Source organism: Pterocles gutturalis, unplaced genomic scaffold, assembly GCF_000699245.1.
Source record: "Pterocles gutturalis isolate BGI_N339 unplaced genomic scaffold, ASM69924v1 scaffold22364, whole genome shotgun sequence".
Lineage (NCBI taxonomy): Eukaryota > Metazoa > Chordata > Aves > Pterocliformes > Pteroclidae > Pterocles > Pterocles gutturalis.
The window spans coordinates 1-18,545 of record NW_010133795.1 but is presented as its reverse complement, the minus strand read 5'-3'; the positions used below and the strand labels follow the sequence as shown (position 1 = coordinate 18,545).

General features: G+C 38.1%; 1 protein-coding gene across 1 annotated transcript in view; it reads right to left on the bottom strand.

The window, feature by feature from the left end:
- The window catches only part of DCAF13 (DDB1 and CUL4 associated factor 13), a gene marked incomplete at its 5' end in the record, with an annotated part of 20,419 nt that extends 3,396 nt beyond the window's left edge, over positions 1-17,023 (bottom strand). Inside the window, 9 exon segments of the mRNA XM_010081379.1 lie at positions 5,870-6,005; positions 8,553-8,618; positions 8,620-8,706; positions 9,583-9,665; positions 12,439-12,516; positions 13,226-13,381; positions 14,285-14,374; positions 15,401-15,508; positions 16,824-17,023. Of these exon segments, the coding sequence (XP_010079681.1) occupies positions 5,870-6,005; positions 8,553-8,618; positions 8,620-8,706; positions 9,583-9,665; positions 12,439-12,516; positions 13,226-13,381; positions 14,285-14,374; positions 15,401-15,508; positions 16,824-17,023 (1,004 nt within the window).
- Between the last annotated feature and the right edge of the window lie 1,522 nt (positions 17,024-18,545).

Here is an 18,545-nt window from a genome sequence, read left to right as displayed (position 1 = left end):
ACGACGGTAAAAGAAAATTTTGCAGTAATGACAAGTTTCTGTCTACTTATGAAGGATAGCAGAGAGCTAAGAAAGCAGACCGCAATAACACACTGAATTCCAACCTCTCTCGTGCAAGTCCTTTGACAAAGGTGAACTGAAACAGCTGAAGAGAACAGCATTGCCTCCCATTCTGCTCTGAGCTGGAGGAGATGCTCTAAGTGCAGCACGACTTAGCGGGATTAGAGATTTCATTTACAGGGACTAGAACACTCTACAATATCATAAATTGGGATTCATACGACATCATGAGTGGAAGATGTGCTCAAAGATGACGTATGACCCTTTTTTCATACATTCCAAAAGGCCATGTGCAACTTCCTTCCTATATGAGGGAAATACAAATTATGTGGCAGAAAGCTGATTTCTGCCATTACCGCAGCAAATACCTAGAGTGAAAAAGGATGGGAAAGATCTCCAGAATGCACCCAAGTGGTCAGCAATAGGAAAACGTGCTCTCAAGTAAAGTGCCTATGCCTCTTTCCTCCCTCCAGATGAGAGAGGGTCGTTATTTTTCCCATCTAAGCAGAAGGAAGGTAAGCATTTGAAAAGCTAAAACCACCTTTAGCAGAACTATCCTCCTTTTAAAGAGGGCTGTATTTGTACTGTGCAGCATTTAAAACTCCTCATTATTAGACTCTGCAATTCAGCATGAGAATATGAAATGGTTGTTTATCTATCCTGTCCAGGTTGCCCTTCTAGGTTAGGGCAGAGAGAGCACAGAAGCAACATATTTTTAGAAGACAAACATATCCCAGCGATTTGCTACACCACAGCTTGTCTTTATTTAAGTTTTTTCCATTGCTCTGCTGAGAACACCTTTCTACATTTATTGCCATGAAGTTTATTACTCATTGTTTCCTTGGATCAAAAAATTATGGCTTCTTTACATCTAAATGGCTGACAAAAAGGTAACGTAGATGTTAAGGGCACAAAATCATAGCTAAAGGGATGAAGCCATATGTGCATTGAATCACAAACCCCAAATCACTATGAAAAGAATGCCATGTCACACAATATCTGGTACTGCTTGTTATCAGCCTTATCTCACAAAATGGAACTGTCTACTAGAAGCAGACTGAAAGGATACACAATTACTTAGACAGTTTTGATGCGCTTCTGCTAATGCACTTTGCTAGATCAAAACGAAGACTTGCAACTGCACTTTCTCCCATCTTTTTCAGTCCTGACTCAAAAGCTGTTATTTCTGCACCTCGTACAGGAGCAGCAAACCTATGCTCCACTGCTGTCACACTCACTCCTCACACTGGTTTTACACTTACTGAAATACAAATCATTCCCAAGCAGAAGATTTCTTCTTCAATTGTCCAGTGCTCTGTTGTAATTCAGAATTACTTTGGAAATGTAAGAGAGACAAATTTTGCAGCTGTTACTCAGAGGTAATGTTACTTAGCATTGACACTCTAAGAACTGCAGGGGAAGATTTTTTCTAAGGTGTCAATAGACTGAAGAACAATACAGTTTTTTGAAGCTTCACTGATGGTTCACTGCTTTCACTACAATGCAAAAAGCCAATCCATCCCTTTCTTTGTATTAATTAGATTAATTCTATTTTATTAACTGAAACCTACTGCTGCTTTTCCAGCCTTTTTACTCAGATGAGGCTCTGTTTTTCTCTTTTCCTCAAAAGCCAAAGTAATTTACCTTTTCAGAAATCCCAAACCTCTCCAAGAGCACAGGTACAAAAGCCTCAAGCATACTTAACATGATTTTTATGTACGGTATTTGAACAGTCTGGAGTATCTTAAAAGTCTCCTCTAACTGGGTCTTTTGCTTCTGGGCATGCAGAACTAGATGTTTTCTGCCTTAAAAATAAAACTTGTTAAGTCTTAGTTAATAATTACTATTATTTAATCAACTCTTATGAAAAAAACCTAAACACTGCAAAATATTTTAAAGCAACTTCTGCAGTAGCTCCAACAGAGAGATTTGGGGTTTGTTATCCCTGTGTAAAATCCATGTAGACTTAATTGTCAGCGGAGCAGAGACAGCATGCCTCTGGCTCCTCCAGAGACTGATTCTTACTTTAATGTTTCACTGCTTTTAAATAATGAGTGTGATGCCAAATACATTAAAAACCAAAAGAAACATGCATGTCAGAACTGATGACTGCTAAGGTAGCCACAGTTCAGAAAGTACAACTTTCCAACTGGATAAATGTTCGTAAGTCACAACATTAAGTACTATATATTAACTTCCCTGGAACCCAATGCTAAAAACAAGACTAAGTTCTCACTACAGAAAAAAATGTTTTATTATCATTTTTCTTTCTCTTTCAGGATGCTGGTTTCCATCCACCCCCAACCCAAAAATACCCATCTTAAAATACAGTGTATTACAAGACGTTAGCATCATATCAGAAATACAGTGACCTCTGGATGAGTCATTCAATCAAATCTTCTCAGCAAAGAAAAACAGCAGACCAAGCAACTAAGCATTTAAGACATTCTGACACTTCCGACAGCATTACTGAGTGTTCAGCTTTGAATATTCAAAATGTTCAAAAAATAGCCACAGACTATGGAGGAACTGGACATTTATAAAATGAGGAAGCATATGTCTATGAAGATAAGAACACCAATTCTTTTTTAAAGAAAGAGCAGGTACTAAAGAAAAAGAGTGGAACCTGATAAATAGCCATTAACAGTTGCAACACTAAGAACCACAGGAACTACTAGGTTGGATCAAACGGGGATTGGCCGTTACCAGAAGCCAAGCAACACTTCTAAGGTATATCCAAGAACACGATAAGCCACAAAGATTCCACTTTTAAGTTCTATTAGCAGCAATTAGAATAATAGAATCATAGAATGGTTTGGGCTGGAAAGGACCTCCGAGATCAGGGAGTCCCACCCCCCCGCCATGGGCAGGGACACCCTCCACTAGCCCAGGTTGCCCAAAGCCTCATCCAGCCTGGCCTTGAACCCCTCCAGGGATGGGGCATCCACAGCTTCTCTGGACAACCTGGGCCACTGCCTCACCACCCACACAGGAAATAATTTCCTTCTAATATCTAGTCTAAATCTGCCCTCTTCCAATTTAAATCCATTACCCCTCGTCCTGTCGCTACATGCCCTTGTAAAAAGTCCCTCCCCATCTCTCCTGTAGCCCCCTTTCAGCACTGGAAGCTGCTCTAAGGTCTCCCCGGAGCCTTCTCTTCTCCAGGCTGAACAACCCCAACTCTCTCAGCCTGTCCTCATAGGGGAGGTGCTCCAGCCCTCTGACCATCTTTGTGGCCCTCCTCTGGACCCGCTCCAACAGCTCGATTGAGAGAGTTTACTCTCTAAACATCTGAAAAATAAAATTTCATAGTGCTTCTAAAAAAAAAAATTAACTACAGAAGCTTCGGACAGTTACTAATTTAATATGCAAATTCTGTGTCTTGCTAAATTCAAGGCTTCAACAGCATCATGCTTGAACACACTTCCACACAGGATATGGGGATGTTATAATTATTTACAAGTTCATTAGCATCATCCATGTGAAATGAGAGCAGTTTTTCTACATAATTCACTATGTTCCCTGTAAGTTCTTCCTGTATTTCTAAATTATTTTGCTTTCTTAAGGTGTCTTTTGATGTTGCAAGGTGTGTTTTTTTTAAGACAGGACAAGAAATTTTGTACTCTAAATGATGGGATGACTTTAATTTCTGATAGTAAAAAAAATCCCACAACAACAATAACAAAAAAAAAAATCAAACAAAAAACCACATACCACTTGACCTGTGTGTAATAGATAGCTGTTGACGTAGTTCTCTTGGGAGTCGATAGCCAAAGAGCTTTGTCAGAAATGCTTACAAACCCTTACACACACGTTTGCTGCAAAAGCTTTATTTGTATGATCCCACAGCAGCAGAACTGAATTGCGTGCACAGCCCCCAAGACGCAAGTCAAGCAGCAACAATGTCCTTACAAACAGAGAAAAATACGGACAGGCTATTTTATATAAGATTCACTGTCAGGTCAAGGAACACAAGAGTATTGATGTGCAGACTATATCCAACACCCAACAGTCATAACTGGTAGTGCCTATTTTAGGCCCATCCATGGCCAGTTTCCACTGATGCAAATACTACAGAAAACAGCAGAATGTCATGTACTGCTCTACGTGTTGAATGCTTAAACAACAGCTAAGTTTTCCCTTTCGTCCATAATATTTCTATGATGCAGGAGTAGCTGGGTTTGCCTCTGACTTCCAGAGCCAAGTATCCTTGGGCATTGCCAAGACCACATAGACACAACAGCAGGAAAACAGATAATATTTCTGCCCAATACTGCACTGTCTAAGCAAATTCAATGTAAAAGGTAAATCAAGAAGTAAAGCCTACAATGAGCTTTGCGCAGTCCTTGGAATTAGCAAGTATGAGGCTGATATTTAAACATTAAATGTTTGACTGAGGCACTACAAGGGAAAATCCAAAGAATCAGTTGAGAACAGAAAAAAAGTTGCATTTTCAACACATGAGAAAAGAAGAAGAGTTATTCCATTAAAGAAATTCAACTTAAACAGTAGGTTGTAACCACAAATACTGTACAGGCTGCAAAGATCTCTTTTTTTAATTATGACAAAGACGAAAAAACTAATAGGACTTCCAAATACCCATGGTGAGCCATGGCTAAAGATACTCATGTTGTTCTAGCTGTGCTACCCCACATCCAGTGCTTTACAGTGGACAACAGTTTGTAAATTATCCCATTCTGCATTGTAGCCCTAAGTACTCCTACCACTCCCATTCACCTGCCACCTCTCCACTCTGCTCCCCTCCTACGCAGATACTATCACTTGATGGAGCTTCAGGTAACCACAAGCAGCCCTAGACATAACTGTGCAATAGATCCATCCCCTTAACTGCAGAATATTCTTCCCTGAACTACAGCTTCCCTTTCCTCCCCCCTCAGTCTTTCAGAAGATCAAGTAGAAATTCCCTCAAGCATTACTTGACAGCTATGCTGATGGGCTCAGAAAAAGCAATGTAAGCACCTCCAAAATACCATAACAATATAAAGCTACACAAAGGGATTACTCCCAAGTGGACGAAGTGTCAAATTCATTCTCCAAAGTTATTCAGTATTTTAATACAGCTGTGCAGATGAATATATCTAAGGGGTAACTGTAATAGAACATTTTGGCTTTGTCTATACATAAACATTTGAACAAATGTAAATAAAAGACATATCTAATTAGACTGATGTCTGTTCCTACCTAGGAACACCCCAACCAGAGTGACTTACAGTGAATTAAATGGACTTCAGACACCACGCTAATTTGCCCACTTGCTATCTGAGAGTTACATAGGTTAATGACCATCTCAGTGATGCATTGGTGCAAGTGCTCTATTTTACAATGCATATGGCTCATCACTGTGTGAACTGCACATGAACCAGTTGCATGCCAGTCAAATTTTTTTAAAAGTAGTAACCCTAAGCTCCAGCACAATGACTTGAGTACGGCAAAACGGAATTTATTGCTTCTTCTCTAATGCAAAGGGATGTAGCTACAGTACCCAGGTAGAAAACACTAATTTAGTTTAGTCAGAACTGATCACTATTGTTAACATTAAACAAGACCCCAAAAAAAGTCACCTTGTGTAGCAATAACAAGGCATGTCATTTTGTTATTATAAGCTGTAGTAAATGCCATGAGCTACACTACGCACCGTTTTCAAATTAAATGCACATGTCAAACTACAATTTTATATTTCCCCTTAAGAAACAAGTTTTTAGAAGGTGAAGAGGCTAACCAGTTGTAACAACAAAACCCCCCCAAACATCTTGTATTGTGGTCACAAAAAACAAAATGCAACTCTTACCACTCCCAGTTTTTCAGAAGCATTAGCTTTCCACAGACGAATATTCATCTCATCTGAGCCACAGAGAATGTATTTGTTATCTGAAGTCCATTTTACAGTGATGACGTGCTGCATTCGCTTCGTATGATACACCTCCCTAAAGCAAAGAGAAACTTTTTTAAATGACCATCACTTTTCCCACCAACATAACCTTTCATTAAGGACAAAGCGTTCTGTTAAAGGCAAAACATATTTTTGGCTTTCTTTTGGTTTTTGGGGTTTTTTTTTAGGTTTTTATTCCTGGAATAATTTTCACATGTTGTTATACTGATCAAGCATTACAGAACAGAAGTGCAGAAGAATGGGTTCCAAAGAATCTGACACCATCATTATGAACAAGCAAGAGAACAGTAAATAAACACCTCCAGCTGTCCATTTATGTCATGGTAATGTGTTGGCTATTCTTCATCGTGATTTCCCTCGTTTCCCCAAAAATGAGCTTTCTTATCATTGTCTGAAGGACTCCTAGGAAAAAATTTAAACCCCTAAAAACTCAAAAAGTCTCCAGTCCTGTGAACAAGACCTCAACAAGAAATATCATCTAGTGAAAAAGGATTCAGAACAGCAATGTCACTATTAAAGCATAAACTACATTTAATCTTTGCTGATCAGACTTCTGATAAGCAAGTGCCGACTCCTCTTGAGAAATATTTCTACATGTTACATTTAAACCAATATTTAAACAAAACTCTTATTTAATTTTCATTAAGTATGTACCCAACAAGCAGAGCAATGTTATTCATAAAGTTACTATTTTATTTCTGCTATAAAAATATAGGACTAAGTACACTTCTCTGGTAATTTTAATTCTTTATTAATTTATAAAATAATTATTTATTAAAATAAGTCAATGAATACCCACTCCTTTGGTATATCAATCGCACACTGCAGCTAGAGACCATTCTCTTCCTTCTACCCAGTTATTTTTACAAGTAAAATCCAAGTAGTAATGGAAAGGAAATATGGGAACAACACCTGTTGAAGAGCAGTGGAAAAACTAGACTGGGGTTGGGCTGGAGGGGTTGTGAGAAAAACAAAAGTAATCAGCTTTAATAAGCTTAACCACCTCTTGTAATTCACACGCAAGTGATAAGTGATGCTCTATGAGAACAACCATGTGGAAGACTGTGCCCAAGTACCTTCAGAAAACTTTAACACTCACATCATCTTTTTACTGATGTTGATGTTTGATAGCATGTGTGCACATACGCACGTTCATAAGCATTTCTATGTTTACCTTCATTATACTATTTGGCTCTTCTTCACCCACCTTTGGGGAACTAAGGGCTTTTCTTTTCCTTACTCTGAATTTTCTGCCTTTGCCTCTCCTGTTGCTGTCATTGTAAGTTATTAAATATAATTCTCAGGGAAAGCAAAAACATAAAACATGGCCAAATAACCTGGATCTGCCATTTAAAAAATTTGCACAGACACCCAGTTGTGTTTACCAAGAATTTACTAAATTTAATCAACTTCATAATAAATCTTATCTCTTAAGGCTAATCAATTTCCTAATTTAAATTTGCATTTTAAAATAAAATAGAAAGCAATGGAAGTTAGGAGTTTTCCAGATTGGCAGGAGAAAATGAAAACTACTCGTAGATCAGTTATAAAGGAAAATGTAAACAACCCTTCTCAATCTTTAATGCAGTATAGGAGCATACAAACAGTTACGTTGAATAATGCATACGTAACTGCATCAATCACTAATAAAAATATACTCCTCCCCCAATCAGTATTTCAACACTTCCACCCCCGAAACCACCTAGAACTTGATCTAGTAGCAACTTCTTTGGGGGCAACGTTAGAGAGAGGAAGGCAGCTAGAAGTAAAATGAAGCTAAGAATAAAAAAAAAAGTGGAAGAACTGACAACAGAGAATAATGAAGGTAGGTTTATGAAGAAGAAATGATACCAGACAGATCTGATAACTTGCTTCAATTTTAATCAAAATGAAAAAAAAAAGTTATGGGGACTCAGTAGATCCAATCTGAACTTCAGCAAAATATTTAATACGCTGTCTTATGAAATCTTACGTGAAAAACTAATTCAAAGTGAATTGTATTCAAAGCATTGTCACATGAATCAGAAACTGGTTAACAAAATATGAACAGAAGGTAATAAGCGTACTGAGACAGATAACAAAAGTGTCCCAAACTGATCCTCAGGAATACATACAACAATGCTTTCCACATTACAACTTTAGCAATCATTCATACAGGATGAAGACAGTCCCCAGAAAACCAAAAGCTATGACGTTGTAAGGCACTACAAACTGAAGTGGTGACAGATACAGTACAAAGTGACCTAAAAACATTCAAGATATATACAGAGGGAAATAAGATGGGATTTATCTTGGTAAAATACAAATGAGTACACCCAAGAACAACAATCTACTGTATTTTTAATCCAAAATTGCATAAATACTGCTATCCATTAAGTAGGTTGACTCTAACACATACTCCAGAATTATCTGAGAACTACATGACCTGCCAATCTCAAGTTATATACAGAACAAGATTTCAGTATTCACAGAAAGTGCATGCCTCAATAAAGATGTTAATGAACGAATTAAGAATTTTGAGGACTAGGAAGGGAGGTCACTGGAATGAGTGACAGCAAGAGAAAGCTGTAAAATCACTTACCTGCTGCGACCTTTGTCTACAGGAAAAATGCGGACAGACTTATCAAAGCTGGCAGAGATTTTTTTTTGAATAATCAACATCAAGAACAGCAGACACATGATCCATATGCACCGTCACAGGTGATTCAAGAAAGCGCATATCAAAAGTATATAAGCTTTAAAATAAATACAACAACAGTTTAATATCTTAACAACTCCTAACTAAATAGTACATTTTTGCTGAACAGCTACTTTAATCATACATAAACCACACTTAAGAATAGACCCATATAGCAGCCTGGTGACCTTAACATATCATAACCAAAATAGATGAAAAGCAGAACACTAAGTACAACACCCGCTTTCAAGGCCTGGGCCAGATTCCATTTCCTTGGAAAAACAGCCTTAAGATAAGCAACAAAATTTCTATGTTCTAGAAGAAAACAGTGATCTATTGTTAGATCACACATTTCCTGGAAAAAAAAGGATATGGAGCACATTTTGCACTGGCCCACTTTTGAAGAGACAGCTTTTTCAATATCAGATTAGCTGTTCACATGAATGCTATTGTTCAAAAGTAAAAAACTGCTCTGAGACATTAAAAGGGTAAGTATTATAGTCTCTGCAACCGTTTCACAACAGATTAACTTCTTTTTAATACGAAATGTTCTCATCAAAATAGCTCATCAGTACAGTATATCAAGTTTCACAAGAGCTGGCAAGAAAATAAACACTTAGACAGTCTCAGACTGGACCAACAGTATTTATTTTCCAGGTCCCATTGCAAGTTACTCTTGCATTGGTTAGGCTGCATTTTTTTTGTAAGTGCTTTTTTCCCCCAAGTACTGAAATACAGAGGAAAAGGCACTCTTACTATCAATTCCTTATTTTTAAACCAGAAAGCCTGTAATTCTCTAGATTACTACTTAAGTGATTAAAATTTAGAGTTTAAGTAGTGTTTTAAAAATGTATTTTAGCATGATGATAAACAACTAAGATAGAGATTAAAAACATAACATGATCAGGTTATCAAAAAGCAAGATCACACTTACTTGTAATCTTCATTTGCTGCAGTAAAAACAAAAGCTTCCATGGGGTTCCAGCACAGTGTATTTGTCCTCATGTTCAAGATAACCTAAAAAATATTTACACATTGCTACCTTGTTACAGACAGTAAAATACTCACTATAGTTCAAAGCTTCCTATACTGCTGGAGACAAGCACTTCCTAGACACAGAATTATGGCAGAGGAATAGTGACATGACAGAATGTTTCCTTAGCAGGGTTAGAACTGGAACTCAAGAACCTCCTGTCTCCCATCATATGCCCACTGCTTGGTGTTACACTGCAGTTAAGATTTTCCTCTGTAACTCATCTTAGAAGCAAATTCTTCTAAGTGGTCATTTAACATGTAGCCATATTAGTGGTCAACATGTAAACCTGGAACTTATGAAAAATTTCACTTCTCCATCACATTTACAGCAATCTTTAGTCAAGTAATTATAAACACACCTAATCAAATTGTTATTTCAAAGGATACAGTTGACACTGCGAACCAGCATTTGCAAAGCAATTACAACATTCTGATGTTCTCCTAGTTATTACTGTCCCTTCGTTATTTTATCTCTGAAATTGCAGTGCATTAATTCTCCAGGACAGCTGCCATTTCTTGTTGAAGTGCCAAGCAATGTGTGCAGGAGTTACTGTGTTGTAATCTACTCACTACTATCACTGTATTAGCAGTGGATCATTTGCTACACATTCGTAAGATTTGCTTGCTGCTAGTAAGCAGATGGCTACAGAGAGGCCAGTTTGCCTTGAAAGTGGGAAGAAGGGAGCTGATAACAGCCGAGTAAGACCCTTCTGCTTTGCTAACGGTGGACTAGACAAGGCATTAAGAAGCTTGATGTCAGATGAATCCACCTTGGGGGACAGCTGTGGCAGTAACAGCTGGGCCCCCGGGCGAGGCAGGGAGGAGGCCACCTGACACCCCATACAACACAACAGCTTTGACTTCTGCTGAGTCTTGGAGGAGCTTTCAACCATTGTAGTTAAAAATAAATTCCATACAGTATGCCTGATGCAAAGTCGATCTATAATTACAGAGTGACTTATTAGCTATCTAAACAACTCAAAACAGGATTTTCCACAATGCTCCAGGCCAGCTGTAATCCTGCTTGAAAATGCTGAAGTCTGGGTGTTTAATGCTATGGTACTCCAAACCCATTTTTGTTGTCAGCTTACTATGCCAAACACCATAAATGTACATACATATAAGAAGATATAGTTGTACAATTATAGCTTTTACAGTAACGAACACAATCTCAAAGCAAGTTAACAGTGATGCAAAACACTGCTCATTTTCAGAAATCACACGCATCCAGAACTGAACGTAGTGATTAGATGATCTCTATGTTAAACAGCAACGTTACTGAAAGGACAGGCCACTGAAAGGCCCTATGTTTACCATAGTGTGACAACTAGAATTTGTTCAGATTTCAGTATTGCTCTTCTAATTATAAACCTTGCACAGATCTGGAAAGCTAACTATCAGGAAGGGTTCTTTATTCTTCCCTGACCAAGTCTTTCAATCCCTGCAAAATGACTACATGATTAACTGAAAGGACATTATGTGCATGATAAATATTTCAAATCATGCCACAAAATAACTCAAACATTGATGGAAAATCCAGCCCCTTTTCAGAAGGAGTCAAGTTTGGTCAAATTCCATGCTCCACATCTTGCTTCACTATTTTTTTTCAACCAAACTTAAAGCATTCGGTTTATTTCAGTAGTAGCATTTGGAATTTAAATAGTGTGTAAGAAAAGGATTCTCTGTACCGTTCTAGCATCATATTCAGTAACAACTACATAAAGCAACCTGGTCTGGAAATGATGTAAATACATTAGTAAAGGACTAATCAGAACTATCTGAACCTGTAGCAGAGCCATCATCAGACACTGCTTTTTATCAATTGTAGATACACTTGGTCATTTCATAAGAAAAAGTCCTTATTAAAACACAGTTTTTTTATAAGCATTGTCTCCATGGCCCAAATTAAACTTCATTAAAAATTGTTGGGGCACAGGTAGAGAAAGAAATACTATTATGTCAACAACATTCATAACTAAGTTAAGTACCATTATAGTGTTCTAGTGTATCTCAGACCACTGTCCTTGCAGACAGTGCATAACATACGAAGAGGATACTGAGTATATATTCATGAGCCAAAATACTGTATTTCAATAAGAAAATTGTTAAGACAGTTCTGGGGCTCAAAACTACCAAACTTGATCAAAGTTCATGTGTGTGTAAGAATTACTGCCTTCTTGTTTTAAATAAATACATACATTCTCTTAAACATAAATAAAGGATGTTCATGTCATTGGTAAATTCCACATATAGCTCTGATTCCACTGCAAAGGATTTCTGAATGTTTATACAGATGTGTAGGGGAGGGTTTATCCCCACACAAAAGAAAAACACCTTTTCAAATGCAGAGTAAGGCTCCCCATCTGTGGAAAGGAAATGCGTGCAGAAGTTACCTTGTTTCCTTCTGGCAAGGAAAAAAAAAAAAAAACCCACACATACACAGACAGAATGCAATAAAGGAACGTAAAGTTCTTACTGTGAAATTGCTGTCAGGTCAGGCACTTTATCAAGAGTTACAACAGAGTGAGCATGACAGCCCATCTGAATGCAGGAAAGGGCCTGTTTGACTCTGCATGGTTTAAAATCCCAACATTAATTCAAATTCAGTTAAAAGACTCAAAATTAGACAATGAAAACTAAGTGAATTCACAGTTCAGAGCTTCCCTGTCTCTATTGTCATCAACAGTTACAGACTATCTACATATTCAGTATGATTATTAGTGCCATAAGCTTCTGTTAAAAAGAAAAATATTACCTTCTTTAATGGAGTTGATTTTCTCATATCATATAGAACAATATTTCTGTCAGATGCACAGCTTCCCAAAAGGTATGTCTAAAAAGAAAACCAAAACACCACAGTGTGTATTGTCTTCTAAACACTTCTAGAGTATGGTCAACAATTTCCATTAGATACCTAAGCTGTTCCACAAAGCTGGTAGTCAAACAGATCCTTTCTCAACCAAGGAAATACATTCATTGTTCTTTCTGTGCAGCTAATTATTGAGCATAAACATTTTAAACAGCTTTCCCTGTAAAATTCAGAATCCACCCAGTCCTCCCTACTTCACAAGGAACAAGCAATTCCTCATGAACACTTCATCAATGAACACAGCCCACCCAACAGGTATATAGGAACTACTGTAGAAGATCAAATGAAACGGTTTTGCCATGGAGAGGGGGAGAAGTCTTGGTCACAGAGAGTACAGTACTGGAACAGACGAGAGCTCCACAGCCACCTAACTGCTACACTGTATGACTGAGGTATGGGATATGCACTGCTGAGGGCAGAACACTGACCACCCTACTTTTCTTTCTCTTCTCCCGCACTAACAGAAACAAAAGATAAAAAGATGATACTACGTGGTACTACATTCCAAAGCAAAATAGTTATAAATGTAAATATACACTCCCCCTAACTACTATGTTAAAACGTATCAAAAAACCTAAATTTGGAAAAAGCTGTTAAAGATGTTGTTAATAGAGATTAGATCTTACGCTCATCGAGAAAAATACTGGTTTTCAATACATAACAGAAACATTACCTCAATGGGATTAAATTTTACACTGCTTATGCTATCAAAACCCCATGTCAGAGAACACATGGGACTTGTCCTTTGCTCATCCCAAATGTCCACTTGATGGCCACAGGTGGCAAAAACAGCTTCCTTCCAGTGGTGATCAATTCCTGTATATACTGTCTTTAAAAGACAAAACAAACAAACAAACAAACAAAAATTTACAAAACCAGCTGTATACATAAATATATAAGTATGTTGTTACAAAAAAGATCAACAAAACATTGCATATCAAGTCTGCCACTTTTTATTTATTTATATTACTGAAAACCAAGTCATCACTGCTACCAGAAACTAAGTCTTACCAGATGTACCCTAATACAATAGAGTAACTTTCTGTGTACTCACTTAAATGCATGCATGCATGCATTTCTTGTTAACTTACAATGGAGTCAGCATTAGAAGCCCATTTACAAAGTCCTGGCTAACTTTAGAGCAAACAGGAATTTTTAAGGGTACAACTACAAACTTTCAATGGGGACCTGAACAGATTCCATAGACATTATGATAATTAAAGAGTTTCAAACTATCTATTTACAAAAAGCATGTAATGTTGCTCTTAAAATAAGCTTATCATAAACTGAAAGTGCTAAAGGACATATTTTTAGTCTGCTTTTGTCAAAAGAAAGACATAAAGACAAATTTTTGTATTGATGGCTGCAAGGTGTCAGCATGAAAAGAAAATTATTTAATGCAGACTAATCACTGACAACACACAACTGAAGAGAAAGAGACTACAGGAAGATCTGACCAGTTTGCAGGAAAGGTTGAATAGTAGAGACCGATTTAAGCAGTCTCTGATCACACTGGAGATATTCCTTTCTGGTTACTTGTAAAATAAATACAATAAAAACTTCAAGATACTTTAAAAGTGCCATTATCAAATTTGATGCCATCACCTTATACCCCATTATGATAACAGGTGATATCAAACTACTTTCCTCTCCCCCAAAAGCTAGATAAGAATTAGTTCAAACTTAATTCAAAAGGAGAGATGTGAGAAAAATCAAAACTTAGATTTACTACCTTTCCCAGAATTGTATGAATAGGTTCTTCTTCTTCTCCATATTCCGGGCTCTCCATTTTCCACTGCTTCACAGTTTTGTCATCACCAACCTGGAAATATTGGAGAAAGCACGTACAGTTTTAGGTGAATATATTCCATTTATTTTACTAGATGTGCTCTGCAATTCTGTACAGGCAGCCTTTTAAAAGAGAATGACCTATGAAATACACGGAAGTGCAGTGCTCTCTCTTGCTTATTCACTGTTCCCTTTTTCGCCTTCAAGCTGAAGATGAGTTGCCCTTATCATAATATTTTGCTAGAAACTGTGAAGGTACATGTACATCATCTGGCTGGGATGGAGTTAACATTCTTCATAGCAGCCCATACGGCACCGTGTTTTGGATTTGTGGCTAAAACAGTGCTGACAAGGCACCAACGTCTTGGTTATTGCTGCACAGTGCTTGCACAGTGTCAAGGCATGTACTTCAGAAAACATAAACATACAGCAGTAAAAACAGCTCTTCAATGCCCAGCTCAACAGAAGCAAAACCTCAGGACACTCTACTCTCCAAAACCAATTATTTTTATTGTATCATCTTAGAATTGTTTTAGTGCAAACAGGAAGACATACAATTTCCAGATGGTTTACATGCAACTGAATCAGTTGCGATTGATACAAGGTAATAAAGCTTCAACACAACCTTACTGAACATAATTACTCAACTGGAACCGTCTTGAATTAATCAGCTTATCTTTAGTCACAGGGTATGAAAATGGTTACTTTTCTAAATGTTTGTATGTCTTTGAATGAACATAATCTATCCACTTCTTCAACAAACATAACCTATCTACTTCTTTAATCAAAACTAGTTATTCAGGTTTTAATTACATGACCATCCATTAGCAGTTTTCTGGTATTTATCCTTTCCATAGTCTCGAATAACATCCATATCAATACATCAAAAAATGTTTATCGTAAACAGAACTGTCAGGCTCACTGACAAACTGAATATACGCGTTCATACAATATTTAAATATTGTACTGTATGCCGGAGGGTAAGTTGCTCAGTGGAAAACAGGTGGTGAACGGGCACTCTGCACTGCTACACTGTACTAAGGAGACACATTATACTTACAGTAAAGAATGATGTACCACAGAAACGAGCACACATGCCTCGAACAAAGCCTTCATGGGCTTGTATAGTACGAATACACTGTCGTTTGGTCAAGTTCCAAATTTTAACCTGTTAAAAACAGAAAAGATATTTAGCTTTTCTACAGCTTGCAACTGCAGTTCATAATTCAAGCACGAGAGATTACACATGTTGTCATGACATGGCCTAGCTGGCTTGAGCACTGGGCATATTTAATAATGTTAAAACTACTTAAGTATTCCCTTCTGAAAAAAAAATTAAAAGTGCTGCTCTTGCCTTCTTATCCCCTCCCCCTACCCAAGCTATATACTTTGGGTATTTTTTCATTCCCCTATTTCTGAACTAGAATTCTTGCTAAAAGACAGCAGTAGTGATAATTTTAGCAACAAAAACCCTCTCTGAAGAGAAAAAAGCACATAGAAATGAGCTTTGAAACCAAAAGCATGTTTTCAGTCCAGTTGCTATATTACATTCTATATAGATGTCCACCTCTCAGAGGTTTTAGTCTCAAAGCATTTGCGTACGTTTAAAACAAAAAAGAAATGGTGATCAGTTTTTATATTTGTATGTACTGATAGTACCCAGTACTTTACTCACTCTGAGTGGATAAGAAACCTGGCCAACGTTTCATTTCAATTCATTCCCCTCCTCTTTGAAAAGGTTAATATCCCTTACACTACTGCATGACGTACGTGCCTTCTATAAAAAGCAGAAAACAACCAGCTACCCAGAAGACACTTTTAAAATATACAAGTACTATCAAATGAACAACGTAAGGGTAAGTAAGGACAGAGAAGGCAGAAAAGACAGGCAATTCTTTCCTGCAACTGACTCCAATAAAAGTGCCCTTGCTTGCTACTTCATATATTTACATGAAATAATCAAACTACTATAGGGTTGGCATTTTTTAGGCAACATGCTAATTGTTATTCCACAAAATTTTTTGGTTTTGTGCCCCTTCCCCCCAGCTCATCGGACTTCATGTAATCTTCTGAATCTGCAGCAGTTTAACTTCTTCAAGGGGAAAAGAGATTGGGTGGGCAGCACAAAGTACTCACTACGGACTGTAAATATTAACATTTGCTGCTCCATCCTGAGGAACTGGATGTCACACCCCTTGCTCACAGCTGAACAGCTGAACTCTGCTGCCTAAAGATTTTGCAACTCTTTGTGCCCTGGGAGGTCACAACCTGCAGTTTGAGAAACTGCCCCAAACTGGGTAAACTGTACCTTCTGAGAGAAGACAGGGTATCACAGCTGAACAAAGACACAAAAAAAGAGAAAAGCAGGGGGCACTTAAGAGAAGAAAACAAAACAAAAACACCACACCATAACAATGCAAAAGAGGAAGAAAAAAGAAGGAAGAAAGGTATCTTGTTTGTTGTGGTTTGGAACTGCAGCTTACCTCTCCATCGCAAGCTCCAGACAGCACTGTAGACAAACTCTTCGGGTGTTTGGCCATGCAATTAACTCCATCCCTGTGGCCATCAAGTGAGGTAAGAAATGGTTTTGCAAACACCCGTTCTAGCTTTGTCGCATTCAGAGCTCTTGTGTACTCTCTTGGAACCTCAAATGGATGCAATAAAGGGTCATAGTTTCTTGGAACTGCAAATAAGAATAACACAGACATTAGAAACCCAAGCTAAGCTGAATTAGGAAGCTTTTCTCTTTGACTTTCCTGCCATGGGAGAATTTTCTGCAACACCAACATTTTTGCCATTCCTACTGTTTTGAAATTGGTCGAAGGGATCATTAGTAACACTTAACAAGCTTGAAGTTAACAGTCTGAGAAAACTCTGGCATTATTCTATGTCCTTTTCAAGAGTATAGTGCCAAACCAATGAAGATATGAATGCACACAACAAACCAGAAGTTGCAAATATCTTGCAACTATTATTTAAAAAAAACCCAAACAACAAAGGGGGCCTACAGGAAAGATGGGGAGGGACTCTGTATCCGGAAATGTAGCGATAGGACGAGGTATAATAGCTTTAAGCTGAAAGAGAGTAGATTTAGACAGGATACTAGGTGGAAGTTTTTTTACTGTGCGGGTGGTAAGGCACTGGCACAGGTTCCCCAGGGAAGTTGTGGATGCCCCATCCCTGGAGGGGTTCAAGGGCAGCTTGGATGGGGCTTTGAGCAACCTGGGCTAGTGGAGGGTGACCCTGCTTGTGGGAGGAGGATTGGAACTAGACAATCTCTAAGGTACCTTCCAACCCAAACCATTCTATGAAGAAACCAACAATCACAAAGAAAAAAAAAAACAAAACAAGAAAACCCACAAAAACCACCACCCACAATACCAACCTTCTACCATTAAACTCTAACATGCACAGAAAGGACACGGCTACATGGACAGGCACAAAAAGAGGCAACCTAGCTCTCTTCATGTTTAGTTAGCTGCAAGCCAGCCCTGGCTCAGAAACGAGACTCATTAGTTTTATTAGCTTGGTTCTCTGCTAGCACCATCTGGTTTCCCAGACAGGAGTGTTTACATCCAATAAGTTTCAAGCAAGGGTTTTCTCTGCCTCCGCCTGCACAGATATACCTTGCAACAAATTGAGAAAGACAGCGGATATTGGCATTGTGCTTCTGTTTTCTGTCTCTTTCATTCTGTTTCATTCAAAAAGGTTGAAAAGTCAGCAGAGCAACTGACAACAACTCATTAAGAACCGATACTTAGTTCAGGCTGCTGATTACCTGATGCACAAAACCTCTAAAATCTCGGATGAAATGGAGCTGGCTATCACTCTGCAATACACAGCATTTGATTGAACAGCTTAGAAAATTAAGATCTATTCAGCTCCTATCCCAGTGCGTAACTTCGACAATACTTTACCACGCTGTAAGGATGTTATACCAGTTAAATAACTAGAGAACGCTAGTTCTGATGCTCCTTCAACACGAGGGCAACACAGCCACCCACCAGCAATTCAGTGAAACAATGAAGCATATGTAATTTAAAATACTATAGGCGTATTATCCTGCTCAAAACTGTTTGATTTAGCGCCCCCAAGACACCCCGTGTTATCCCTGCTCTGGGACTATCTCTACTCTCGGAGCACCAGAGCGGTGACAAACCCCCAGCTCCGCACTCCAGCCCCTTCAGACCAGGCTCCGGCACCCC